The following is a 27,401-nucleotide window of genomic DNA, read 5'->3' as shown; positions in this document are numbered from 1 at the left end:
TGGGGTAAACTGTTTTTCTCTCAAGCTTCACACAGGGCCTGGAAACAAAAACAGACGCTGAAAAGCACCACAGTCTCACTGCAAAAGCACTCCTGTCACGTTCTGAGGGTTTCCTCATTTTCTGAGGTCTGAAGCTTAAAGAGATGCTAACCTTATTTCTCCCTCCCTCTCTCCCTTTCTCAACATATTTACCTGCAAGCAGTAAATGTGCTTGCTGTTTGAATGGGGATTAAATGGGAATCTGTCAGGTAGAAGATGCTGAAGGGAAACGGGAAAGTAGAGAAAAACATGTTAAAAAATAGACTGAAAATAAAAATACCTACACAGTGGGGCAGAGGGTGCTATCAGTAAACCAGTCTAATTCCACTTCTGTCATATGCAGCACTGCGCAGGATTAAAAAAGTGAAAGGAGAGTGGAAGTGAGTCAGACTCATTTCCTTCACCATCAACATAATTTTTATTGCCTGTCTCCCTCTCTTCAATTAGCTGTCAACTGAAAAAAAAAAAAACCCAAAACCAACCATGCTTTGGTATGGACACAATGAATAACTACACTGCAGTGCTGCTGCAGTGAGAGGCTGCTGATGCTTTATGTTGATGCATGGAGAGATTCTTAATGGGTATTTATTGCAGCAAAGCCATTTACATGAGCTGAGGGATGTGCCATGGTCAGGATTCAGCTGACCCACTTAGAGCTGCCTAAAATGAAGGGCTGAGACCTGCTCATGTCTCAATCCCTGCTGCTGTCATCAACGATGAAGAGAGCTCCGTGGAGAGCAATGCACTCCCATGGCTTCTTCGAGAGGAAACCAGACTTAGAAAGATGCTCTCTCTGAAGGTATCTGACTCAGATGAGAGAAAACTTACCTGAGGTGTCTGAAAATGGATCGTCAATCTTTTCTGAGCTGAGCAAGAAAAACCCAGCTAGTATGTGTCCTTGTAAATTGTTATTTTTAGTAATTATGAATTATATACAGGAAATAACTCTATACTCCTTGGTTTGGAAGATTTTAAATTAGAAATGTAAGCAGGATCTCTATTCCTTCCAGGAGTTATTCCAGGCAGAGTTAACCACACAGAGAACAGAGCTCTTCAGTCTCCATTACCAACACAATTACTTGTTCTCTGCTTTTTTTTTTTTTTTTTTTTTTTTTTAAATACCAATACTAGAGGGTCTGTTTTCACCACAACAAATAAGCCATCACTTTTCATCAGTGCTGCAACCCTTGTTGCCCCTGGTTCTGGCTGATATACTCCTTGGGCAGCCAAACCATCTTGGTAAAAAATATAACTTGTTTATGATTTTGTGGCATTTTTTCCTCAGTACTGGGATAGAATTGTAGAATCCTTAGAGTTGGAAGGGATCTTTAAAGGTCATCTAATCCAACTCTCCTGCAATCAACAGAGACATCCACAGCTAGATCAGGTTGCCCAGGGCCTGATCCAGCTTCGCCTTGAAAGTCTCCAGGGATGGGGCATCCACCACATCTCTGGGCAACATGTTCCAGTGCCTTAACATCCTCACTGTAAAAGACTTTTTCCTTACACCCAACCTAAATCTACCCTCTTTAAGCTTGAAGCCATTTTCCCTTGTTCTATCACCACAGACCCTGCCAAAGAGCTTGTTCCCTTCTTTCCTTTAGCTTCCCTTCAGATACTGAAAGGCCACTATCAGGTCACCTCCAAGATTTCTCTTCTCCAGGCTGAAAAGTTCTAGCATTCTCAGCATGTCCTTACAGGGGAGGTGTTCCATCCCTTGGATCACTTTTGTGGCCCTTCTCTGGACAAACCCCAACAGGGCCATATCTCTCCTCTACTGAGGACTCCATATCTTGATGCAGCACCCTAGGTAAGCTCTCGCCAGTGCAGAGTAGAGGGGCAGGATCACCTCTCTCATACTGCTGACAACGCTTCTTTTGAAGCAGCCCAGGACACGTTTGGCTTTCTGGGCTGTAAGGGCTCATTGCTGGCTCATGTTCAGCTTTCATCCACCAGTACCCCCAGCTCTTTTTTTCAGCAGGGCTGCATTCAATCCTTTCATCCCCAGCTTGCATCAGTAGTGAGGGTTGCCTCAACCCAGGTGCAAGTAATGCAATTTACATTACAACAAATTTGTATTTGTTGAACCTCATGCGGTTCACCTGGGCCCACTGCCCAAGCCTGTCTAGGTCCCTCTGAATGGCATCCCATCCCTCTGGTTTGTCAACTGTACCCCACAGCTTGGTGTCATCAGCCATCTTGCTGAGGGTGCACTCAACCTCACTGTTGATGTTATTGATGAAGACATTAAAGATTATTGGTCCCAGCATTGACCCCTGGGGGAGATCACTCATCACTGATCTCCATCCAGACACTGAGTCATTGACCACCATGCTCTGGACTCAATCTTGCAGCCAGTTATTCACCCACTGAACAGTCCACCCATCAAATCCATATCTTTCTAATTTGGTGAGAAGGATGCTGTGGGATACTGTGTCAAAGACTTTACTGAAGTCCAGATAGATGATACTAGTGGCTCTTCCCTTGTGTACTGATGCGGTGACACCATCATAAGAGACCACTAGGTTTGTCAAACAGGATCTGCCCTTGGTGAAGCCATACTGGTTTATCACCTCCATGTCTTCCATGTGCCTTAGCATAGATTTCAGGAGGATCTGTTCCAAGATCTTCCATGGCACAAAGATGAGACTAATAGGTTGTTAGTTCCTGGGGCCACCCAGTGGAAATGTCATTACACCACAGAATGGCAAAGTAACAGCATTGCTTTTGACAAGCAATGACAACCATTGACTCAGCAAATGCAAGGCTCATCTATAACCAATTAATTCATTCAGGCTTCACTAGTTAGTGTCAGCTTGGATCATATGCCATGAATGCTGTGCTGCTCAATACTGTACTAGTTCCTGCTGCTGTTCTTCACCCCCCCCCTTTTCTTGGGAATAAAGGAAGAGACTGAAGCCCTGTATTAACTTATATAATTGGGAATTTTCTTATCTCATGAGTTATACTAACTTTTTCACTTTATATTTAAATTTCAACAGTGTCATCCTTGAGCTGCTAAGTGCTGGTGAAGATTCTGAACTTCATAAGCCTAGCTCAAAATTACAGTAAATAAAAGGTTTCATACATTATACATAAGATAATCAGTATGTACTGGGCATAGGAAGGTAGAATTCAGAGGAACCACCTAGATCTTTACAAGTGGTTGAAAATCTTGGTCATTTTCTTGAGAGTTGTAAGAAGCAAAGCTGTTGCCTTAATGCTCTTACATCGCAAGTCAGAGTTATTGAAAGCCTCTGACACTTAAAATTGCCCAGCCCTTGGAAAGCTCTCAGGACTTAACCGAGCTATTTAACACAAGGACTGAATCACAGCAATGCTTTTTGATATAGAAAGAGGCAATCTGCTCTACACGGACATGCTCAACAGGTTACTGGTGTTTTCCCCTGTATCTTCCTTAGTATGCAAGTCATTCTTCCACAAACACTCAGGAAGAAATTCAGCCCAAGACAGAAACTGAAGTGAGTTCATCTGTGTTTCAAGGGCTTGGCTATCTACATACTGCTTGAGGCACCACTTGTAGTCCCAGAGAAGAGGGACCCACCTAATCTAACTGGCTCCACTTTGTGCAGTAGACCACAGGCAGGGTGTACTCCCACTGGTCTGCTCACCCTGCTGCTTACAGGCGTAGGTGAAGGCTTCAAAACAGCTCTCTTCAAATGACAGCCACTGGGATGGCAGTGGACTTGCAAGAGGAGAGTGGTGAGCCCAGGCAGAAAAGAACTAGCAGAGTGCTAACAAATGGGGTCTGAAAATGCCTCAGTGGCAGGACCGTGGAGGCCCAGAGCAGAGAGTCTGCCCTACTTGCCACAGCATGACTGATGGTCATGTCCTTCTGTGGGGCAACCACAGTCTCACCTGAGGGCATGAGGGGGTCATGTCCTCCCCTCTGAGGGGACATTGCTGGGCACCCTGAAGAGGCGGTCTGGGCAACTTTTTGATTTGCTACCTGCCTCAGAGAACTGGAGGAAGTGGGTGGTGTCCTGGCTTTAACTCAAGAACCAGAAGTTCTCATCCTTTAGGCCATGACTCAGGTTTCTGTTCAGATCGCGTCTTGTTGGTGCTTAAAATGCTGTCCTGGCCTCTCCCTGTTCACTGCTTACAGTGTCCTCAGCTTCATCCTTATCATGGCTGGGACCATGCACCCCCTGTCCATGACAAGGGTCTTCTGAGACAGGGATAGTGAGCAGACCCTGATGAAGACAGGAACACTTTAGAAGGACAGATCAGGTGGTGAAATGAAATGCAGCACTCCTCTGAAAAATCTGGTTTTGCAAGAAAAAAAATCAATGGAAAGAGCACTTTAGAGCTCCAATAAGGGTTTCAGCTCAGGGCATGGCAGAATTGATTTTAGGCTACCATGAAATAATACAGGGGATTAAAGGTGTTCAAAATTTCAAGTTTGTAATGGAAAACTCTCAGTGTTGTAAGGCAATAATTCTCTGCATCCTGCATGGACACCACTCCTATCAAGAGGAAAGGAAACAAAACTGCTGTGGAGTTCATCTTGCAAGAGCAATGTTTGATGAGGCTCCATTTATCCAGACGTCATCAAGCACAACTCCCAGTGCTCCGCTGATGCTGCTTAGGAGAACACCCACCAGACTCAGCATAGACAGCTCAGCACCAGCAGATTTCTGGCAGAGCAACTTTGGTTTATTTGTTTTCCTCCCTTTTCTGGGGCTCTGGCTTACAGCACTGCTAACCATCACCAGGCAAGCAGGGAAAAGGCTGCTCTCTGTCATTTAGCAAGGATGGTCCTGGACTCTCACTGAAGGTCATTTGCTTACAAGTATCCTCTGTAGTCCAATTGCATTAGCTCTGCCTTTATGAAAATTTCCTTTGAAAAGTGAGTCACTAACCCAAGCGGGAAACTCTTTTGAAGTATAAATGAAAGACAGACACATTGAATGCAATTCTCCAGGTAGTAATACTTGGAAAACTCGATCTCTTACCTCGTCCTACCCATGTTTACCCTTTTCCTAAGGAAACTCACTCATCGAATTAGACTGAGCTGAGATTTCTTTTTAACTGGTTTAGTAGTATGCTGTTTTTTACAAGTTTTCCAGCAGGAAAAAAAAAAAAAAAAAAAAGAAGAAAAACAACAGACATACTTTTTGAGGAGAATGACTATCAAGGAAAGTAGGTTAGTGGCTAAGTTTCTGTTCCTAACTAGGTTAACAGAGTGACAGACTACTTCCTTCTTAACAATTCATTATTCCAGGCCCTATTGTTTTGTTGTTGCTATTTTGAGCAGGGCTGTCAGAACCTGTCTGCAAAGCAGAGTCTTCTCTCTAGTATTGTATTCCAATAATTGATTTTTAACAACCACTGGAAGCTGAAGGAGCTGGGTGAAAAGGCAGATTCTTACTCATTTCTGTTATGTCCCAGCAGCTCAGATACCAGTTCTGATCCTGTGCTTCTGTAATATTGAGATTAGGACTCTCCAAATTGCACATGCTTCTCCCACCACAAAGTGTTAATAGAATTCTCTGAATCCCCAGGGTTCCTCCTTCAACAGGAAGAAAAATAAAAGGCAAAGATGATCTGGAGAGCACTTAGCAGTGGTGCTCTTCCGATACTTGCGACGGTGGTCTGTATTCCCATTTGGGACCAGACACGGAGTTAGGACACATTCACCCACACTGAGGGTAAGTTTGGTTAGGTTGTGGTTGGATTTGATGATGTTTACGGTCTTTTCCAACCTGAGCAATTCTATGATTCTATGATTCTAAGTCACATGAAGCATCCCTCTCCAAATCATATTTTTGGCACTGAACACCTGGGGTATGTGCTCCTCAAAGGCACTGGTCTACAAGTAAAGAGTGCCCTAAAAAAAAAGCAGTGAGTAGAAGCCTTTCACCTACTTCTCACTTGATCAATACACCAGCAGGTGATGTTTTGTGACACTAATTCTGGCACCGGCAGCACTCTGGGACCCAAATCAAGAGAAACAGGGTCCAAATTCCAGGGGAATTCAACAGCGTGGTGAGATAACTTGGGGTCAGAGTCCATCAGCTTTGCTCCCATCAAGCAGAACAAAAGCCCACCTGCAGCAGCCAGCCTATGCACTGCCTCCACCTATCTGGTGTTGGCGAAGAAAAGCCCAACAAACACTCTGCATGTTGTGACATGGCAAGTGGCAATAGAGCTCTCTGGGAGGTCGTTAGGACAGCAAGGTCAAACCAACAAGTCTGTAAGTGGAGAAGGATTAAAATGCAGCCTATTTCCGAGCACAGTGTGCATTTCCTAATATTTTAATGGCAGCATTAGTGTGATCTGTTTACTAGTGGCTTACTCTGGGTAATGCAGTGCTACCTCAGAGAGCATTAATTTCATCACTATAATTTAAATCACAATGTCCTGAAGAGAAGGAAAAAAAAAGCATTGTCAGCAGACCCAGGGAGAATACTATCTCAGCACACCGTAGTTTCTCCTCCCCAGGAGAAAATGAGTAGCAAACCCAGGAGAGGAGTGAAGCCCTGCTAGCCCTGCCCACAGCCCACCACATCTGCCTGCCATGGCACATGGACACCCTGCAGCCTGCTCCTTCCCTGCTCTTGGGATTGCTCCTCCTTTCAGCCATGCCCTCCTGCACACATATGCACACTATTATTGGGAACAACCAATAGTCCCCTATATCCATCTCATTTGACTCTTCCGGGCTCACTTCTGCAGCAGCATCTCCACACAATTAGCCAATTATGACAGCTAATTAGTCATCAAACCCCAAAAGGCTCACTTCCTGCTCTCTTCACTGTATCCTGCTGTGCATTAGCCCCTGCTGAGCAAGCAGCAGCACACATGGGTGGAAATTCGATGCCCTCCTTAATCCCACTCCCTGCTCTTTTTCACCCCTCATAAACGCAGCACTTCAGAGTGTCAGACTGCAAATAACCTTGGTATTTCTGAGCAAAGCAGTCCTGCATGGCTGCCACAGGGCCTCCTGAGGTCCTACACAGAAGATCCCAGACAGCCTTCCAAGGAGATTCCTCTCCCCTCTGCACGTCCCCAGTTCTGCAAATAGCAACAAACAAGAGCTGGCCTCAAACTACCGGTACAGCATGGTAGGGATGAGGGCATCAGAGTTCACCAGGCTGCTCAGCCCTTCCTTAGAGCTAAGCAGAACACCTCAGTAAAGGCATCATTCACGTCTACCTGAAAGGTATCTTCCAGAGCCTGGGATGCAATGAGAATTAAGACCAAAGAATAAACTAAAGTTCACTCTTTTCATCTCTAGCCCAGCCAAGCGCACCTGGTTCACCTGACTGGTCACTGCACACAAACCCCCAAACAAGCACTTGCTGCTCCCCACACTGAAGCACAAGCTCTCACTGGAGCATGTTAGTGTTACGAGAGAAGCCAGACACACAATTTCATTCAGATGCCCTCCATTGCATGCAGTTTACAAATGCAACTCAACGCGCTCACAACCAAAGTGGGGTCACTGTGGGTTGCTACATGTCAGCAAAGGCACAGCTTTAGCTTGCTGATACACAACAGCAACGACAAGCAGAGCTGGAACCACCTTGGCAAGGGGATGAAGAACGGTGCTTGGTGTCATGCATGTGGGCAAGGGAGGGAGGGGAACAGGACACTGCCAGCACTCAAGCACACAGACACACTGTCATCATTCAGCAGTTTGGGTTTGCTCAATACCAAAATTCTGATAAGCCATGGGCATATCAGAGGTCAAACAGACCTATTTACGTAAAATTAACCAGGAGCACTCAGCTGTCAGGGAATAAATAGAAGTTACTCTTTGCCTCTGTAAACAAAGGAAGTGCTGGGAAAATGGCAAGCCACTGGAGAGAATAAGGGAGCGATTAATTGGGTCACAACGATTGTCATATATGTACTTATCTTAAATCCCTACCTCATGCCCTCTGTCTTGCACAGGACATGATTCACTGTCTGCTTCTGAGAATGACCCAGACTCATCGCTGGAGTTTGTTCCATAGGATGGCTCACATTTAATCTGGGCTCGAACTGGGTTGTACAATCCATCTCCCACCACACCGGGCTCCTGGTGCTCGGGCGCCAGGAATCGGGGGCCTTGGGAGCAAGGGGAAGAGGAGAGCTCACACAGACGTAGGCTGCAGGGAGAGCCGCCGCTGCCGTCCTCTGCATATGAGTAGGAAGAACACGAGCTGGAGGTCCTCGTTCTGGTCTCTAAAGGAGGTGAGCGAGGGCAAACTTTAATTGGCACTGGACAGCTGGTGTTCGGCCGCATCCTTCCTGACAAGTGATCAGCTGTCAGTCCGCTGTGGGAATAGGTCTGAGAGCTGGGGAGAGACTGGCTACCGCCAGCCCACAGACCCTTTGGCACAGTCTCAGTGAGGTCTTTGTCCAAGCTGCTCACACCAGAATATGAATGCACCGAAGTGTTTACTTGGTCACAAGCGTTTGAAGAGAATATAACACTCCTCCTGTCCAGTTCCCCCTCTTGCTTACAGAGAGTTTCAAAGCCGGGCCCCCTGAGCGGCGATCCCACCGTGAAGTTGGAAGCATCCTTCTGCATGGCATGGGACTGTCCATAGTTCCCTGTGAAAGGGACGTAATCAGTTTTGTGGTCACCCTGAGTTGTCCCTTTTTCAAAAGGGCACGCTGGACTCCTGCCAAAGTGCTGTTGGGAAGTGCTGGGGAAGCCAACCAAATCTATGCTTTTTGTTCTGTTGAAGAAAGACCGCAAGCAAGAAGGAGAAGACCCACTTTTTGGCCTGTCGACGCAAGTGGGGCTTGGCTGCTTCCTGTCCATTTCAACATCCCCTTCTTTATCCCTGATATCAGGTTCATCTCCAGACAGGCAAAGCGTGATGCTTTCTTCGTCATTCTCTTCATTCTGAGGCTCACTTTTTATCTGCCCCATAGCAAGTCCTGATTTGAGGCCGTTTCCAGAACTCTCTTCACTGAATGTGCTTGCAAAACCTGAGGTACTGATGTGTGATGTGTTGTAGACATTCTTGGTACAAGCAAGCTGGTATTTCTTGTATCTGGGGTACCGTGTTACTGCATCTTTGTCTAAATTGTCCTTGCTGTCTCTCAGCATGTCAGAGTTGGGCAGAATCCCTTCTCCTTTGTCTGCACCAGCAACGGCGGTTTCGAAATTGAAGGGCTCCTGGTGCATTCTCTCTCTTGGGCAAGATATTTTTGACGTCTCCGATTCCATCGTCTCCTCCTCATCTCCATCCGAGTTTTCTTCATCATGCATGCGCTGACAAGTGGTATCCTTTTTGCACAGGAACAGGCCATCTTCGTTGTTCAGCAGCTGCGTCTGAAGGAAGCTGAAGCAGGAGTCCTCCAGGTTGTGCATGCGCAGGAACTCAGCACAGTGGATGACCTCCTGGATGTTTTCTCTGCTGAGTAACAGCTTAGCAGTGTAGGCAAACTGTAGCAATGGACCAAATCCTCTGACAGTGACCTGCAGAAAAAAAGAGGGAAATTGCCAGCATTACCATCAGCTCTTGCTGTCATCCCAAGTCCTTCATTATGGAGTTAGATAACCTAAGAGATCTAACATACAGAAATAAATACTGCACGGTACCAATCACTCTTCTGTCAGGTCAGCGGTGATACTGCATCCAGAAACGAACACAACTGCTTTTATTTTGCTTCTCTACATCATGTTGCTCAAATAACTCAAAGACCCGTGAACCAAGCTTCTGCTGCTATAAAAGATGGAAAAAACAGACCAGCGTGCAAATTGCTAATTCTTGGATGGATCTTGTTTTCACTGTGATGCAGCATATTACCATCAAAGTAACGATTCAAACTTGATTCTTTCACCCTGATGGAAGCGCTGGTGAACAGCGATTTCAAACATACAATGCTATTTAAATCCCAAACATGTTTTGGAAACTAAGCAATTAACATTATAGACAAATTCCCTTTTTTTTCCCCCTATATTTTTTTGCAAGCCACTACAGAATAAATACCAGTTAAAGGCTGACTGCACAGCCCTTTTCTTCATCCTATGGAGTCTGTTTCTTCTCATACTGTTTCTGATTTCAGTGAGCCTAAGGTACAGCTGACAGGAAAGCAATCCATACTCATCATTCAAATAATGCAAATCGCTCTAAGTCTCACCTTAGTACATAATCTTCCATCATTTTCTTTATAGAAAGAGTAACAACTGCTTCCACGAGTTTATGGGTCTGAGTTATGCACCATTACTTGTCCTTTTTTTCTCATTAAACCATCTACACTATATTTACATAAAGTCATGTATAAAAAATATGCGCTTTCTCCCTCTAGCTCTGTTTACAATGATGTCTTCACATCTAAGTAGCAAACAACTTGCTATGCCATGTATATATACATATTGTTCCTTTTATTTTACCCTCAGTGCATTGGCACAGACTTCTGTTATATTTTTTTCTGCAACGGGCAGGAAACGCAGGTAGTTGAAAGACTCAATGAGAGGGTACTTACTTACATACCAGGCTCACAATCAAGGATTATGGTGTCTCCACAAGAAGGAGATTCAGTGGTTGGATCACTAAGTTGAGATTTGAAAGACCACGACTCAATTTTCTTCCAATGGAATTAACACTGCTGAGCAGCACAGAGAGTGAGAATGATGCTGCACAGTCACTGCTCTGTGAAGGGAGACACTGAGCTTCCACTGCCTGCTCCTAAATGCTATTTAATGCAAAACACATGCAGACTGGAATATCACATGGCCTCTCTTGCTTGAAAATCACAATCAGTACGTGATTGAATTGCTCTGCCACCCCAAAATTTGTATGTCCTCCTGCATGGAGGAGAAGCAGAGGATGGTTTTGAGTCCACTGTGCCATTGCTCCGTGAGACATCAGGGCATGCATTTCTGACGGTCTTATTTCATGAACAGTAAAAATCCGAGTGAATAATTAGGTTCATCCCAATGAAAAGCCTACAAATTCCTTACGCTGCCTGAGGACCAGTGGTAGAGCTCATAGATCTTTACTGAAAATCCTGACTTCCAGAAACAAGCCTTTGTTATTCACACATCTGTACTTGTGATGCTGGGTTATGAAGACACCACAAATGGTGCAGACTTTGATGGAGAGAAAAATATTTTAAAACACCTTTAAAATCGCTCTCAATAGCTCTTCCTTACATAATATTACTGCTCTATCTGCTATTTTAAGAAACAGCACATTTTCATGCACACACGTACACACTTGCACATTTCTGTTTTACAATATGCCCCTGGTTCAGAACTGCCTAGATTTACAGCTGGCTATTAAACTGATCTCTCTCTTATCAGTGTTACACTTTCTGCCTATTTGTTAGATTATCAGCTCACTAAAGGCCTATCTGCATTTTATCTATGCAGTACGATTAACAAAATTGCTCAGAAACTTAATGAGCTACTCACAGTATTTCTTTGATAAGATCTTCAGTGTTACTATGCATTTCATAAGCTCAGCAGCAGTGTGGGTCCCTAGGAGCAGCCATAAATACCAGCTGGGGTTTTCAGGTCCCTTTTGCATAGCAGGGACTGCGGAGCACAAAGCCAGTTCTCCTGGCAGTGGTGTCCCTTGGCCACTAGGTGGAACGACTGCAAAGCAAATTAAAAGCATCTTCCGTGCTGGGCCAGGGTTCCACCTGCCTCCCCTGGCTGCAGAGCCTGAGGGTGACTCACAGCACTCCAGAGTAAGGCCATCTCTGCGCTGACTCAGGCTTTCACTCCCAATAAGGCAGCGTGGAACAGCATCAGGATAGATTTACAGCTGTTCTGTGCTGGATGCGTTAGTGATGGAGCACAAGAGCACATATATTAGCCTCACTGCAAAGCTCTGCAGATCCCTCAGGTGTAGGAGGATGAGGATGCTGGTCCAGCATGTGCCTTCATTCCGGCTGCTGAAATCTTAATCAGTGACACAACTCTCCTCCCTCCAACAGTCAGATCCAGAGGAGGAAAGCTTCCTTCCAAGCACCAGTGCTTCTCATTGCCCTTGGGGAGGAATTTCTCAAGTGCCAACACTTGAAACTACCCAAGCAATAACTTTGATAGTAAATGCTTCTAGAGGTCACTAGTAAGCGATAAGGGCAGCACAACCTCTGTAGACTGAAGCTAAGTATTGATCTGGCTTCCATGGTGGGTTTCCATCATAGCCCCTCAGCCTTGGAACTGCCCACATTCGGCTCCTTTGCCAAGAGAGCATCAGCAGAGGTGTGGGCATGCAGCAATAGCCTCCACACATTTGCAGGAGAGGCTTCAAAGCTGCACAGATCACAATCACACGTCTCTGATGGAGGAGGTGAGAGCGGGCTTTTAATGTGATTTGACCTGACTGATGCATCCCAGTGAAAACAATGAATGAAACCAAGTTGATCTATGTCTCAAAAAGGAAATACACCATTTCTCTGATATACGTCTCTATTATATGTGAAAGCGACCTTTTCTGGATGGGTATAACAAATATCAGCAATAATCTGTTTATTTTTTTCCTCTACCATAAATAAGATGCCAAATATCCAGGGTTTATTTGCTTTTGAACCTTATTTTCCATGTAAATTAATGTCTAAGTAGACAGGTTAATTTGTGGAAGCCTCTACAGAGCACCTCATCCAAGCTTATGCACTGAGTTTCTGCTTCCCTGCCCTCTGAACATTTCCATTATTCCTACCTCTACCCACTTCTGTTGCAACATTTATATGGACTCGATGGGCTGCAAGAAACTGGCAGAGAAAAGGCAACGTGTACGCACAGACCAGAAGAACAAAGAACAAGAAGCACAAACCAAGGAGAGCAAAGCAAAGATCTGAGCTTCTTAGAGGCCTCCTTCCCTTATCTTTCAAATCAGCCCAGAACTGGACTTCTCTTGTGCACATGAAGCATTGGAAGAAAATGTGAAGGAGGGAAGTTGTGTTTTGTATATCCACACCCTCACAAGTTCAGGATACTGAGGAATGGGCTGGAAATAATGCAACGATAATCACCATCAAGAGGGTGGTTAATCAGCATTAGCCATATTGAATTTACCAGCACAATCTAGACAGTGGCCTCGTAGAAAACAAGTGTACAAAACCTGCTTTAGTTCAGCCCAACACTGCTTTCTCCTCACAGGGCCCTGTAGAGTATGATGCTCTGTTTAGTTTTAATCGATTTAAGCAATCAGACTTCCACTACTTCCTTTGGGAGATTATTGCCAGACTCTACTTAAAACCTCCTTGTAAGGAAATCTTCCTTCCCTTATTTTCCTCCTTTGTCTCTCATGATAATTCCTTTATGCATTCCGAGTAATGCTTTTTCCTTCTGGAGAAAAAGCTGCAAAGCTGTTAGACTCTTTGTCTCCACATCTTCTGTAGTTGGTGTTAAAACATTTAAAAAAAACCTGTCTAATTCAAGGAAAACAACATTGATCACCATCACAGAATAAGAAGCTTAGACGAGAGTCAGTAGTAAGAAAAGCTAGTAAGGAAGGCAGCATTGCAGACGCAAATACAGAGCGTATATCAGTCTGATATTTCCGCGGATGGGCTGGACGAGCTGTGTGCTGCAGAGTTCATTAGTGCATACTCATTAACTGACTGCCCAGACTGCCAGATGTCTCAAAATCCCAGACAAACAGACAAAATCCTCCAATTCTGCACAGACAACATTTCTTTTGGGGAGGGGGAGGAAAAAAAAAGGGTTGTTTCTAAGAGAAATGTGGATGTCTGGTAACCCTGCCTCCGAAGGGTAACTGTATGAAATGCTGCATCTGGATCAGGTCAGCCCCAGCAAAATGCCAGCAAATGTGAGTTCAATTTAAAGAGGGGAAAAGTGATTAAGGGAAAGGAAAGATCACTGTAAACATGTAGGAATTTAAAACTTGGCAAGATGGTATCTAAAAAGGAGCAAGATAAGGTTTACAGTAATCTGATGCACGCTGCCACCAAGAACAGAGAACTCTCTAGTTTACTGTGGGGTGGTTTTGCTGACTGCAAGGAGAAGAAACCGAAGAAGTGAAAACATCAGGAAGTTTTCCCAACTCTGAACCTAATGGTGAATTCAGTGAGATCTTGGAACACTTTCCAGGAAAGAGGATGGACACTGTGTGTCTGAGTAAAAGCAAATCAGAGCTAACAAAGCACAGCCTTTTTCTGGTGAGGTGGGCTTTGACAATCTGGTGTGCCTTTTCTGGCCCTGGTTTTTGTGTTAGTGAGGGCACATTGCCAACAACCTTCTAGAAAACAGCATCAAAATTCAACAGCAAATGTATGTAAAACAGTTTATTTTAAAATAAGGAGTATGGGGGGCAACCTCAAAGAACTCTTTCCCCCTACCCCTCAGGTTACAGTAAGTCCTGCAGCACATTAGCTGCTAAATCCCACCACATCATGGTGAATTAGATGGTCAGACCTTCGGATGCGCTGAGAACACAGAAGTCCCGACTGAGCAGCGCACGTGCAGATGATTATCTTTGTGCATTTGAGTCGTCTCGTTGAAATCAATAGGAATACTGATGGGTGTTCTGTGAAGCATGCAAGCTACTTGTAGGATTATGGATTATATTTTTAGTACTGTGATTTTCAGGTTAAATTCATCATCAGGCACCTAAAAACAGTTAGAAAACTCACATCTCGAATCTCCAGACATCGATTTAATTACTAAGCCATTTTGTAGGGAAGGAAGAAACAAAAATTGAATCAAACCTCACATGTTGAATATCAAGTCCCAAATTGAATATTAATTTAAAACAATTGGGTAGAAACATATGAGAAATGTGACCATTTCTTGGGGAAGCAGAAATAAATCCACTAGTTACACACTGCTATGCAGCGGCCCTACCGTGGTACCCATTTTGTTAACAGTTTATCCTTGCTTGTGCAGTCTAAAGGCATCGTGTAGACTGCTTAAATCCATCCCAGCCCTCGAGTTTGACTGATAAGCCCAAGGATGCAGAAAACAAACTACGAACTGCCTCACTCGGCCAGCATGTTCCTAACACTCCAACTTATATAATCAAACACATGCTAGAAATAGGAGATAAGATTAGTGACAGTTAACTGCTGCTATTTTTTGTTCCACAGCCTGAAGAAGGTCTCGGGGATTAAACATTAACTCTAATCTTATTTGCTAAAATTAGCACACACTATATTCTTTTTCTTTTGCAGCCAATTGCAAGTATAGCGCATAAGTTATTTTCAGAGTGTAATCTGATAACTAAAATCAGTCACCGAGCTGTTATTCCATTAAGAGTTAAGAGACTTCCTGGTTATTTACTTTGTTATTTTTACCGGGGATGGTGAAGCCTGGCAGAGCCTGTTTTTCCTAGCTTAAGGTTATTTGGTTTTGGAAAACAATCTGAAAGATGTAAACACATTACTAGGCTCAAACAGGTAAGTCACGTATGTGAAATACACAGTGCTAGATGTCCCAATTTCACAGAATTACAGAATCATTAAGGTTGGAAAGGACCTCTAAGATCACCTAGTCCAACCATCAACCCATCTCCACCGTGCCCACTAACCGTGTCCCTCAGTGCCACATCCACACGGTTCTTGAACACCTTCAGGGACAGTGACTCCACCACCTCCCTGGGCAGCCTCTGTCACTGCCTCACCACTCTTTCTGAGAATAATTTTTTCCTAATATCCAACCTGATTTGTCTCTTTATATGCATACAGAAATCCCGCACACAATTGGAAATTGTTTGGTGATCCCTTTACATAGAGCGGGAATGCAGAAGAAGCAGGAAAAAGTCAGGCAAGGATCACAGAGAGCATAGTGCTTTCCCAGGCCAGTGGCACGGTGTAGGAAATGCCAATGCCTTTTTCCCCTCTTCGGCTTATCAGTGTTTAAATGTGCTCTCACCAGCAGCTCCCAGAGGCATTTTCCCTATATGCTCACAAAGCCGTGAAGCTCCTAAAATGAGTCAACACTATTAGAAAGTCAGCTTGGGTGAGAAGCACCAGATGCAGGCATTTGTAGCATCAGGGCTCTTAAGCAGGACAGGAACTTAAAAGTTGCTGGTGGAGAAGGCTGATGAAGAGAGGCCATTGTTTCCACTTTAAAAACACTTTTAAAATGAAGTATATATTCTGCTGACCCATGTTTTCCACTTTACTGCATCAAGTAGCGTGTGCAGATTTGGGCAGAAAGGCAACCTGAAGTCTGGGAGGTATTTATCTCTGTGTCTCATCCTCACCTCCTGAAACTGCAGGGGAAATAAAGGTGTGAGTGGGAGGCTGAGTGGAGATGGCTATCTGGATTAATGGTCTCCTGTGAATGAATGGACAGCCTTGGGAAATCACGTCTGGTGATCCATGAGACTGTGCTCACTCAAGGACCTGGGACCAGTGGATCAAGCAGTCATAGTGCAAACCCCTGTCAGAATGGAGATCTCCATGTTTATTTCACACCAACAGTGTTCATGTTCCCTTTTTACTCTAGAAGCATAATCTACAGCACAAGTCCAAGTATCAGGGACTTAGGACTCTGGCTCCAGCACACCCTTCGGCACCATGCTGGTGTCTTCCATACTGCCTGACCTTGCTTTTGTCACCTGGAAGATGCAGTAGCCACCCTTCCACTCTCGTGGCTACTTGGTGCCTGCAGAGTATTGCAGTGATCTCTGGTGGAAGGTGAGGCAGTGCAACATGAGTTGGGGAGGAAGCAGAGGTCACCCGTCGCAGACTCACCCCGAGGGCAGAAACCAATGACTGTAAATTGTGACTGTCACTCTGCGAGAAGTGCGTCAGTGCTGACAGAATGGCAAGTGCTTCAGAATTGATTGCCTGTTGCAAGGATGGCGTAAGCAGCAAGGCGATCGATGCTCGCATTATTGGTTATGTCAGCATTCGCCTACACATGACTTTGGGACGGAAGGTGGGAGCTAAGGCAGCCATACACACGGGTTTTTCCAAATCAAATTCGCTGTGGTAATGGTGCCAGCTTCAAAGCGTTCTCAAAACCCCTGGTTCTTGAGCATGGGACCAAGAATGTCAGGTGAACCAAAGAGGGAGATGGAATCAGAAGATGGTTTAGAAATAAAATTTAAAAAAATGGAAAGCAGTGAAAGTCAAAATAGAGTAATTTCTGATTCAACTGTGGTACTTATTTCAATCTAAAACTTCAACTTTTATTTCATCCAGCTATTGAAATCCAACTAGAATTATCTTGACCTTTCAAAAATGAGATTGGTTTCAAATGAGAATAAAGATTTTGTTTTTGAAAGTTCTGATGATATCCTGGGGGATGTCCAACATCCTTCCCATCCAGAGAAATATTCATGGAAGATTGATTTGTTGAATTAGCCACAAGCTTCAGTCTTCCCAAATTCCACTCCCTAGAATACAATGTTTATTGAGAGATAAGGTAGAAATCACTAAGCATAAGCACGAATGCTTCGCTGCTGACACAGTTCTGCTCAGGAAACAGGAGCTATCAGTGCAAAACGTGTATGTGAATACATTTGCAAAAAGAAAACATTACAGGACTGGAAGATGTGGTGCTTGCCCATGGCAGGGAAGCACTGCCTGCATCACACCAGATGGCCCCTGGCACACCCGGCCCATTGATTTGGGGTCAGTTTGTCCACAGCATGCATGGTGTACAGGGATGTCTGCTCACACCAAGTCACAGTGTGGCAGATTTCATTATAAAAACCATGCTTTGTAACTCAAATTGCAGTCATACACTGAACAGAGTAGTGCCTGTAATGCTGTAAGACAAGCTGGAGGAATGACAACAGAAGCGCTGCTGTTTGGAGAAAATGGCCTGATTTCACCTTAATGAACATCAGTGGAAGGAGACAAGTTTTTCCTAAGTAATTATGTAGCTTGGTGCATGTTGTTGATGCTAGAGGCTGCCTAGGGTGTAGTTGGAGAGCACAGCAAATTCAGCAAGTACAGCCAGGGGAGCACCTGCAGGCAGAAATAGGTGAGGGAGCCGAGAGGTGAATCTCTAGGCTGCTATATCCACACTCCACATGGAGGTGTTAGAAAGAACATTGGAGGTGTTTCAACCAACTTTTCTCCAAAGGACTAACTCAGCGACGACGTGCCTGAATCAACAAAGAACACGTACAAATCAGTGGCACTGATTGGCAGTTTAAACACCGGGGCATGAACTGGAAAACAAAGCAAAGGGAGATTGCGGCTGTGATATCTGGCGGTTTGCAGTACGCTCCTGTTTTTCTTGAGAGACACGGAAGGCAGTCACGAAGGAAGGCACAAGTGAGCTGCTCAGCAGAAGCGCTGCCTTCTCCCCATGGATGCACATGCTGCCCATGCTGAAACCAGCGGGAAAGAAACGGAACAGATTTTAACCCAAGAGCGTAATCAGAAGTAAAGCGGAGCTGTGATTTAAAATCAGTGCCACATTTTCGCAAAAGAAAAACTAAACTGACCCCCAGATTAAAAAGGAAAAAAGAAAAAAAAAAGAGAAAGTGTTGAGCAGCGAGGAAGGCGAAGGAAGGAGTGGGAAAGTTTTCGCCGAATATAAATTGTGAGAGAGAAGTCTGTGAAAGATCTGTTTAGGTTCATATCATGAGCCAAACTGGGGAGGAAAAGGGAAAACAAAAGGGAGTTTGAGAACTTCTGGAATGAAAAAAGAAACTCCAGGAGCCTGCAAGTAGCAAAGATCAAAATAGGAAGAAAATGAAGCTAAACGTAGAAATTCACTAATTCAGAAGGTGTTTGGAGGGGTGGTTCAGGGTTTCTGAAGCTGCAGTTAATGCATAAGCAAATATAACAATATAGAAAAACTAGAAAGACTGGCAAATGACACAAATACTCCTCTCTCTCAAGCCAAGCAGTATGTATTTAAGTGAAGAAACTACAGACGTAGTAATACAGTGTACTGAACACGCTGTAATTATTCCACAAAAATAAGAGAGAGTTCACAGTGAGGAATTGCCCTACAAACCCTACTGTTAAGCTTTGCCAGTGTAGGAGAGGAAGAAACAGGCTGTCCTATGTATTGCTTGGAAAAGCACCCGGTTGCACTATGGGGAAGGGAATGGAGACAGCAGACAAAGGAGCTGAGGCAGCAGCAGGCTCAGGAGACGGGGCCGATCACACCACTGCAGTTCACAGATGCTCTGCCGTGATTCTCCAGGGCTGGCAAGAGCCGCGAGCTGCTGCGGACAATGCAGCTTCCAGCACTTCCCATGACCGTGTGCCAGCTCAGCACAACACAGAAAACTTCCTTGTGCCTGGAGAGCAGGGAGCAGAGCCCAGCAACTCCCCCAGTACTTCAAAGCCAGAGAGGCTTTTCAGGGCTGTGGGAGGAATGGAACGTCAAGCGCTTTACTATTCTGGCATGATTACACAATTATTAACAGGCAAGCTGAAACCCCATGTAAATACCTCGGCTTCCTCCAGGCATTGCATTTTTAAAACAAAAACTGCCAAATGCTGTATTTGCTCCAATTTTCCTTCTGCTCCTCCCTCCAGCCTTTACACTTCTGGGATTTGGACAGGTAACATCACCTGTCCTAAGACCCTCAGAAGCGTTCTCCATGTGGAAAAAAAGATGGCATTTCCACCTTGACCTGTAGCTTCCCTGTTCTGGGACGGAGGACTCAGGAACTTTAAAGCTCTTTGTGCATGTGTGTGGTGATATATGCCTGCATACACCCACACTGGACACTGTGAGAAAGAGGCAAGAGAAGGTGAAGGTGTGTGAAAAGGAGTGAATTAGTCCCATCTGCTCTGAGAAGATCATTTCCGCCTTGTATTTCTATTACCGTCCTATTATTATCACACTAGAGTGCTTCTAAAAGGCTACAGTTCTGGCAGCCAGCATCATTACAGCTGCTCAGATTCTTAACAGTATAAATAAACTCTTAGAGACACTACTAAGAAAATATTAACTACAATTATCACTGGCTGATAAAGTAATGTACAGTGAAGTGTTATTCCGCCATCTCAGTCACCAGTGCACATTTATGAGTGTTGTGAGTAATGAAAAACAGTTTATTTGCATATTGAATCAGCCTGGAATTGGTTCTTTCTGTTTTATTTTGTTTTTATAAAGACACTTTGAATTAGCATCTTTCAGTCAGCACAGGCTGAAGCTCTATGTCTGCAGAATTGTACTCTGCCTGCAGTCCTGTAGCATGCAGCCCTATTAACTCTAAGAGAGCAGAAAACTATGCCGGTAACAACACACACTTTCGCCCAAGGCTGGTTGAAGCCACCAGCAGTGAACTCACCGAGGAGAAATCTTCCTTTCTACATGGGCAAAAACTCCAAAACCTTCCTAGAAACCTTTATTCTCAGGCCTCACTGCCTTTTCTGCCTGTGCAGGGAACAACAGTCCAATTGAAGTCCATGGCATTTCCTGCAGGAACCCTCCTCTGACCCATCCTGATTTTGCTCATTTCTCCTTAAGCACCCAGTGATACTTCCAAGCCCCAGCCTCCACTGACAGCAATGGTGGGCTTGGGTTAGGTTTTAAATTAACAGAAGTCATTATTTCCCTGCAACCATGGAGAAAGAGTGTCTTAATATCTTGGGGAACAGGAGAATGACTGAAGAGAAGAAAGGGAAGCCCCTGGTCTGTCCTCTTAGCAACACCTTCCTTGTCAGGCAGGGCAGCCTTCACATATTTGTTTCTTGCTACAGTTGATTTAGGGTGTCATCTGTTCATTAGTGGAGATTATTATGATTAAGAGAAATAAGGTCTGAGGTCCTGAAGCTGCTGACTGTGGGGTAGTCATGCTGAAGCTTTGATTTGGGAATCTTGTTTTCATGAGGATGCTTCCCTGGTTCAGGAGAGGCCTTCCTCCCCACCCAGCCCTGTGGAACCATCAGTCTCCAATCCCAATCAAAGACACCTTCCCACAAAAGCATCAAGCAAAGTCCCTGTTTTGCTTAGCTGTTTCATACCAGGCCACCACAACTGTATCTGACCATCAGCAGGGAGGAATAACGGTGAAGGTTGGCACTGAACCCCTCCAAACAGGCTCCTTGCTGGGGTACGGAACCAATCCCACCATTTCGAGGAAAGGTCTGCACACAACAGATGCAACATGAACACTTTCTCCATCAAGGCTGGCAGGGAAGCTCATGATTTGGGGTAACAGGAGGGAGATGTGGTTAGCATGAGCCACGCTATCAGGCTCTCCACCTGAGAGTGCAAACTTGGCCCAGGGTGAGTGTGCATCAGGCTCCTGGGGAGGGACCATGACCCAGCTGATGAGGAGAAAATAAAGAGAAGTTAAAGGCAGGGATGGCAGCAAAAATACAGCTGGAAAGGAAGACAATAAAGCAATGTCAAGAGAGAGCAAAGGAAAGGGGATTTCCCTTAATCTAAATCAGAAAAGCACTGCAGCTTGCCTTCAGTGTTTTTATTCCACAGCCCCTTTTTATGTGTCCTTTTCACAATCTGTCCAGCATCTCATGTTCCCTGCCTGGTCTCTGCTACACACGTATAAGCCTTTTGTTCCCCTAACCCCACCTTCAGCATGTCACTGTACTCCCAGTCCTTGCACAGGGATGTAGGCAGGCACTGCACAGCCCAGGGCTCTCGCTATCCCCATCACTACACTGCTGTGACAGAGCAAGTGAGACGGGGCGCTGAGGCAGGAAGAAGCTTGCGGCAGCCTTGCCTGTCCCTGTCTGTCAGCTGCGGGGGAAGGAGACTTTGGTGGGGGTGATCTTCCCCCCCATAAACATTACAGCTAGGACGAACCTCTGCTCCTTGGTGGAGAAGAGCCACGCTGCAGCATTCCTTCTGATTTCCCCTGCAGCGTCCTCCCTCTCATCCTTCGCAGCAGTTGGCCTCTTCTGGACGCCTAAACAGGTTAGACGTGGCTTGCCCTGAATAAGTCACCTACATTAATTTTTCCTCTTTAATTAAAGAGTTCTTCTGTGAAACAACCCATGAGAGCTTCTTTGTTGAGAGAAAGAAAATGATGTACTGTTCCACACACGTTTACAAAGACAAATATACAAATGAATTCTGCTCCACGAGAAGCCCCAGTGGAAGGGAAAACACAGAAAATGGTGAAGGAATTGCTGGAGAAGAAATGAAGTTCATTTTAAATCAGTGTACGGTGTACAAATGCTGTCCTACAAATAGGATTATTTAATTTAAACCTTAGATCTGTCAAGTTCCATTACTTCAAATGGAGCCTGTCGCTTCTTGACTTCATTATAAATCAGGATTATATTACAATTTATGTTAGGTTAAGTCACTACTTCGATAGGAGGCAGTGAAAAAAAAAATTACACAGCAGTCAGTAAATAGAGCAAAGTCACTGCACTGCTCTTGAAAGGCAAAAAGTCATCTTGCTAAATGAGGGTCCAAGTTGTCCTGTACCAAGACTGTTACTAATAAATAAAAGACCTCTGGGAAAAGTGCTGAGCATACGCTGGATCTATTTTCAGCTTGCATCAGCAGCTGCTGCCCCTGGGATCGCATCTTTGCTCATACCCTACACCATATGTAATCACTCCAGTGCTGCAACCAGTAAGATAATGAAAGAGCATGGCATAAATCTATACTTGAGTGGAATGCTAAATGAGAAAAATAATACAAAAAAGAGGGAAATAAACCACATTTTCAAGTCATTAGGAAGAAAGACTTTGACATATGAAGTGTTGCAACCATTAATAGCACTTATCATATAGAGTGGAGACAAAGAGACAAATTAATCAAACTGACAGAACTGGGACATTTTATGCTAATGCAGGCTCCTGGGTTTTAGTTCGTATTCCTCTGTGTCTGGAAAACTGATACCATTACAGGGCAGGAAATTGCATGAATAACATGCAACAGATCATAAAAATTCACACACCGAGTGCAGAAACACTGCCAAAAGCACTGTAAAAACAAGGCTAGAGACCTCAACAGAGGAACTACCAACAGCTAATGAATGCAAATAAGTACAGGAATATTTCCCATTCATGCATAACAATTAGACATAGGCTGTGACTCCACAATCTCCAATAGCGTAGGTAAAATAAAGCCTGGAGAGCTAACATGCAGAGAGCTTGGGGGTAACTCCTGGCCAGGCCAGTTCTGAATTTGTTTGCAGTGTCGCAGCCAGCACCTTAAAGCCACTGGGGAACAGGCATGGCCAAGTGCTGTCTCTGTCTAAATGTATGGTTAGGTTAGATTCAAGATAGCGTTTGTTGGTTAGCGTTGCAGTAGAAAAGACATGGTCCCTGGCAACCTGTTCTGGGTGTCCCTGCTCGAGCAGGGGTTGGGACCAGATAACCTCCAGAGGTCCCTTCCTGCCTCAGCCATGCTGTGATTCTGTGAAAAGCAGGTGAAAGAGGAAATAAAATAGATCCACATAACAGCCTACAGTCTCACAAAGCAAAAATCCCCCTCACCACAGTGCAAATCGACAGCATCTGGTAAAACCCCTTACAAATAACAACAACTTTTACATCATTCGTTTAGGAAATACAAAATGCACTTGCTGTCCAAAGCCACAGCTGTGCTGTAAGGGGCAGGAAATGGGAAGAACGACAGGAATGCTGGGCAGGGCATGGTGCAACACAAGACCTTGTCAAGGTTATAACATTTGCCATGAAGACTTCTCAAGGACCTTTAAAAAAACCTGGCAAATCACATCACTGAGGAAGCACAGAGAGCTGATCATCCACATGGACACCAAATAATGAATACAGAGACAGCATTTCTTATTGCTGCCTGGTTCACAAAACAGTGACTCGTCCTTCTTAATACCCTTAGTTGTAGCTATTGTACAACCCTACGGAGAGGACTAACTCTCAGGGGTTAAAAGGAGTAAAGCTAATACCTTTTGGAGCCACGTAATTTCCAGCACTGCTCTCATCCTTCCCAGAATAGAACAAGATGCAGCTGATGGTATTGAGCAAGGCTATCTCAGTGCCAGCCCTACAGGCATACAGAGGTGATGAAATTCCAGCTTGCCATAAAGTTGCTTTTTTCCTGAAGTATGAGTGGACTTCAAGCCCTTTCCACATGAACATGGAGACCCTGTGTTCAGTGGCAGCAGGACAGGAGTCCCAGCAGATCTGGGCACGGGGAAATCTTGTTCCCTGCACAATGCAGAACCCCACTCCAGCCTGTTCCTCAGCAGACCTCTGCGGAGACGCGACAGGGTTTTATGAACAGGGCTTATGTATCTCCAGACCTTAAAACTACTTTCTGTTCTTCTAGTTGCAACCGGAGTCGCAACAGGGTGCTTGGCCAGGTATCAAAAAATGGCACAGATGCAAAAGCGAGCCAGCCCCAAATTTTTCTGAAGATAACGGTGGTGCAAGCTTTGCCTAAGGGAAACAGTTAGGAAAAGACACCAACTGACAGATCAACAAACAATTCAGAGTAAAACTATCTGAGAACAAAGCCAGGGATCCAAGGACAGTGATACAAATAGTCTGGATCCTGGAGGCCGAGAATGACTGGAAACCCTCTGATTAGCTGACAGTGTGCACTGCTCCACAGACCTGCATGAAGGAGGTCCAGAGGAGCAGTGATGCTAGTGGCTTCCACAAGGGTCACCATGTCTCTGCATCAGCCACAGACAGAGACTGCAACACAATCAAATGCTCATCTTCAAAAAATTTACCTGCCTGTGTCCTCTCAACAGAGGTTTCCAGCTGGAATGCTCATGAAATAAATCCTATATGAGAAGGATGAGGTTCATATTTGAAAAGGAAGCAAAACAAACCAAGCAAAAGGTAGCTCTTATTTGTGTCCTCCTTAGTTTTCCATCTGCAACAGGGACAACGAAGGCAGGGAAAGAAGAATAAGAGTTACTGATTTAAAGGTTTCTGCCACTACTGAAAACTACTCTTTCTGCTTTCTGAACACCATGACTGCTTCATAAATGTGAACAAGTTTCTTTAGAGAATGCCCCAAACCCCACACGTATTATGGACACCTCCTTCATTCTTCATTTCTTTGGCCAATGCTATAGATAATATTTGTCCCTATTGACTACTTACATAAAGTGGGCAAAAATGACAAGAACAGATTGTACCTATGGAAAGACAAGAAATATCCAATTCTTGTGACTTGGATTTGACAAATTAATTTGTGCATTTCAAACACAGCTTTGGTTTGATATGCCTAGCCTCCTGAAATATACAAAGTTCGAGGAATAGAGAAACTCCTTCATGTCCAGAAAAAAATATGCCATATAGCATACATAGGGGAACATGGAAATTTGCAATCAAATAAGCTAGAAAAATAAAAGTTGTTCAGTTCAACACGCAGATGGAATGACAGCAGAGACACATCTACCTCAAGCCTGGTTTCCCCTACTGGAAATAGAAGTGAGCACTAGTCCTCTGTGGAAAGCAGAAGGGAAGTTGTCAGAATTAGTCTTCACTCTGCTTTTTCCTGTCTTGAAAGGTTACTGGCTCCAACCCTGTCCTTTGAAAGAAACAGGAAATAACTTGAGCTTATTCTGTTTTCACTTGACCAAGAATCTCCTGACGGGGAAATTTTCTCTGAAGGCTGCCTGTGTATATGGAGAGAGAGGTGGCCAGGCATGTTGTATTACAGCTGTGTGGTCAAAGATGGAAGGATATTTTCCTTTTAGAGTTGTTTAAGACTTGTTTCTTATTAGCTGCAGGCCCTTGAAACAGAGGACCACACGTCTGGTTTTCAAAGGAAAAAAAAAAACACATTTCCCACAAGCACGGGCAAAAGCTTTATACAACCAAAAGCACGGCCTCAGCCTGTTAGCTGACAGTCTGACACAAATCCCAGAACACTTCATCAAATGCAGTTTTTGTTGAAACTGAGAACTATACAGGCAAAGTTTGCATGGGCAATTTTTTCTTTAAGTTAGTCTTTTTACCTTGAAACACTAGCATTGCATTCCCACCCATTCTGGGAACACAAACTAAGGGGTACTTACATAAAGCAGGGATTTCGGTCCTATCACAATTCAAAAGCAAGTAAACATGCAAGTAGAGTAATGTGTTTGATGCATGATACACCGGATGCCCACATTCTTTTAAACTGCTAGCACTGCTGAAGCCCATTTCTGGGTCAATTCATTTACTTGGATGGTCTCTTTTCTATTTTACTACCCCAATAAACGCACCTCAGCACTGGCTTTAGCAAGTACATTCGACACCGTGGGAACCAAAGGAAGCACAGAGAACACAAAGCTGCCGTTGAATCAGTCCTGGATCACATCTGCCAAAGTTCTCTGTAGTCTCTACAGTAAGTCTATACACTTTCATTTCACTTACTTACTTTCTGGCTCCAGCTAACAGTGCATCCCAAATGCAGATGAGGGGAAGAAAAGCTTTCCAGGGACTCATTCTTACACAAAACGACAGCTTCAAGAAGTTTATACCTAAAGCTGGGGTTTACAAGGTGTGATGCTGGTCATCTAGTTGTGCTGTTACAAGGAAATGGAAAGCTCTCAAACTGAAGGGCACAGCCTGAAGACTTATTCTGGAACAGTGAGCATAACTGCAGGACATAATGTGGACCAAGTGTCTTACCTACTGGGACTGAGCCCACCTGTCCCCAAGGACCACTCAGACAGACAAGCAGCAGGTCCATCCTACCCCATTCTTGAGAAATGCTGCACCCAGTCTTCCAGTCAGAAAATCTCCTCAGTGCCTCCTGAGTGCTTAAAAGGTACAGAGGCAAGAAAATAGGGAAGGATAACCTGGGAAGTCTGGATTTGGATACCCTGGCTGCTCTCAGACGGGCAGCTCTGCCAGCTGTGGATCAGCCTGTTCACTGCCACGTGAGGTAATATGAACCCAAGAGCTTAGAGAGAGGTGAACATATCCAAGTGGTTCACACAAGGTGATTTGATCATCACTGACCTGATGCATGGACCTGTGCTGTAATTCCTATCTGATGCATCAGCTTCCACCACAGCATTTGTGGAGAGGTGATGACAGTATTTTATTTGTTCACGAGAGGCCTCAAAGATCTTCTGCTGAAGGTTTTATCTTACCATTATTTAACTTCAGAGCTGATACCTTTCAATTCCAGCTGTTAAGTGACACCTTGTTTACTTAATGGTTTGACTGTAAGTGCAAGTACTGCAATTCTCTGCTTTCCTCAGACCAGCTATGGCTATTACAACTGTGGGTCCCAGGCTGGTGGCAGTCTATGGGCCACAGCAGGAAACTCCCAGTGCCATTTCAATTATGAATTAACCTTCCCTTCACCATATCTTCTAAAGCCTCCATCACTAGCTCTTCGGTGACCCAAAAGATGCGTGATGCAAGCTTTAAGAAAAAAATAAAAATCCAGAAATACAAAAAGGAAAATTAAAAAAGAGAAGACTTCCGTGTGCAGAAAACAGACAACTACACTTAAGCACTCTTTTAAGGTCAGATTAAACAAAGTAAAGGACAGGGAGGTTTATATGCAGCGCTGATCTGTGTTATCTTAGGACCATAAATTCTACCCCACTACATCTGCACTGAGCATCAAACTT

General features: G+C 44.5%; 1 protein-coding gene across 9 annotated transcripts in view; it reads right to left on the bottom strand.

Annotated features, from left to right (window-relative positions):
- The window catches only part of LOC121106461 (BTB domain and CNC homolog 2), a 185,110-nt gene that overhangs the window by 12,927 nt on the left and 144,782 nt on the right, over positions 1 to 27,401 (bottom strand). For all 9 annotated transcript variants that reach the window (XM_046939783.1, XM_046939785.1, XM_046939788.1 and 6 more), the window contains one exon: positions 7,937 to 9,481. In XM_046939783.1, coding sequence (XP_046795739.1) covers positions 7,937 to 9,481 — 1,545 coding nt within the window. The remainder of the gene's footprint in view (positions 1 to 7,936; positions 9,482 to 27,401) is intronic.

The sequence above is a fragment of the Gallus gallus genome, chromosome 3 (genome assembly GCF_016699485.2).
Source record: "Gallus gallus isolate bGalGal1 chromosome 3, bGalGal1.mat.broiler.GRCg7b, whole genome shotgun sequence".
Classification (NCBI taxonomy): Eukaryota; Metazoa; Chordata; class Aves; order Galliformes; family Phasianidae; genus Gallus; species Gallus gallus.
The sequence above is the reverse complement of the archived record's forward strand: the minus strand, read 5'-3'. Positions and strand labels throughout refer to the sequence as shown.